General features: G+C 47.2%; 1 protein-coding gene across 1 annotated transcript; it reads left to right on the forward strand.

Moving 5' to 3' along the window:
• Positions 1–304: 304 nt before the first annotated feature.
• On the forward strand, positions 305–1233 carry bou (glycosylphosphatidylinositol anchored membrane protein boudin). Its single transcript, XM_032433368.2, has one exon. The coding sequence runs from the start codon at positions 560–562 to the stop codon at positions 986–988; it is 429 nt and encodes a 142-aa protein (XP_032289259.1). The 5' UTR covers positions 305–559; the 3' UTR covers positions 989–1233.
• The last annotated feature ends 543 nt before the right edge of the window (positions 1234–1776 follow it).

The raw sequence follows: 1776 nt of genomic DNA on the forward strand, positions 1-1776 counted from the left end.
GTGTGTGTCGACGCGGCATACCTGTTGCCTTGCATAGCTGTTGCCCAGCAACAAGTTTCGATAAACGATAAAAAGAAACGCGCAAAGGCGCGCCAGGGGGCGCCAGCAAAAGGATATGCCGTACAGCTGACAGCTAGGGCTAGAGTAGCAGAGTCTAACAACAACAGTTAAGCAAGAGATGGAGAGAGAAAGAGCGCGCTCAACGTACACACACACACACACACACACACACACACACACATACGTACGAATACAGTCGCTCGCAGCAGCGGCTGAAACGAATGGAAACGAAGTTAAAACAACGTTTCAGTACGAGCTTGGCATTTGCTGACGACGCCGACTTTGGTCTCTTTGCGTCTCATCGTTTGTCACTGTGTGTGTGTGTGTGTGAGAGAGTGTCTGTGTGCGTAGTGCGTCATTGCAGAACTCACCGAACGCCCCCCGCTCCATCAAGCTACATTGTGCAATCGAACAGCAGCAAACATCAAAAAAAAAAAAAAAAAAACAAAACAAAAGGTAACACAGCAAAAGGCAACAAAACAAGACAAGACAAGACAAAATGTCAACGTCGCTGCTGTTGGCAGCGCTGCTCTGGTGCTGCTTCTGCCTGCGCTGCAGCTGGGCCATTGAGTGTTACGTATGCGATGCCAGCGATACGCAGAATCCGTTCCAGTGCGGCGAATGGTTCGAGCGCTTCGATCAGCCGGACATCCAGCCGCAGAACTGTTCCAGCGTACATGGCGCCACATTCTGTGTGAAGCATGTGGGCCGTTTTGAGGGGGGCATCGGTGCGAAACGTTTCTGCAGCTCCAAGGATTTGGGCAACTATTGTGACTATGTGCGCAATAAGGGCGATCGCATGGATTATCGCAGCTGCATTTACACCTGCGACACGGATGGCTGCAATGCTGCCAATCAGTTGGCCAGCACAGCTTGGGGTGTGGCAGCGCCACTGTTGTTGCTGTTAACGATCTGGCAACGCTGCTGAAATGCTAGACAGCCAGCCAGCCAGAGAGAGAGAGAGAGAGAGAGCCCTCACAAACATAGCTTTGTAAACAAAACAGACAAACAAACGCAAACAGCTTGTTGTTGCCTTTGATTACCTATTTTTCTTCTTCGCTATTTTTTTTTTCTTTTTTTTCATTATTAAACAAACAAAAATGTACGTTTTATATATATATATATACCATATACACGTAAGTTAAGCTAAGTTGAACATGAGTAAAGTTTCTCACACAACAATAAAAGGCGGCATTTATTTTTTTTTTGTTTCGCTGCGCGGCACGAAATGAAATGGAATGGAACGGGTTAGATGCGCGTTCTGTTCACGCCCAGCAGCAGCCTGATCGTGCGTGTGAAGGGGTTGGTTGCGGGAGGGGGGGGGGGGGGGGGAGGTGTAGATTGTGATGGGATTGAGCTATGCAATTTGATAGTTTTTGCGGCAATATTGGTTAATCGACAGATTGATATCTGTTGGCGGCCGCTGCAACTGCAACTGCAGCGCTGTGACACACATTTCAACGACTGTTTATACCCTGTAACTGTCAATTGTTTGTCAAGGGGTATGCTGTGCAAATGCTCAAAAGTTTATGCACAATTTGGCATTGAAATTGTCGAGTATACGACTGGAAATACCCTGTGAACTCAGCGTAACGTGAGCTTAGAGCCAACAATTGGCGATTTAATCAATATACGACTGGAGATACCCAGTAAACTCAGCGATATGTCAGCTTAGAGCCAGAAACTGTCGAGTTTATCGTGTACATACCCATTAAA

The sequence above is a fragment of the Drosophila virilis genome, chromosome X (assembly GCF_030788295.1).
Source record: "Drosophila virilis strain 15010-1051.87 chromosome X, Dvir_AGI_RSII-ME, whole genome shotgun sequence".
NCBI lineage: Eukaryota > Metazoa > Arthropoda > Insecta > Diptera > Drosophilidae > Drosophila > Drosophila virilis.

Bases quoted from the DNA above. Each gene is read 5' to 3' on its own strand.
- bou (XM_032433368.2), top strand. From the start codon at position 560: ATGTCAACGTCGCTGCTGTTGGCAGCGCTGCTCTGGTGCTGCTTCTGC.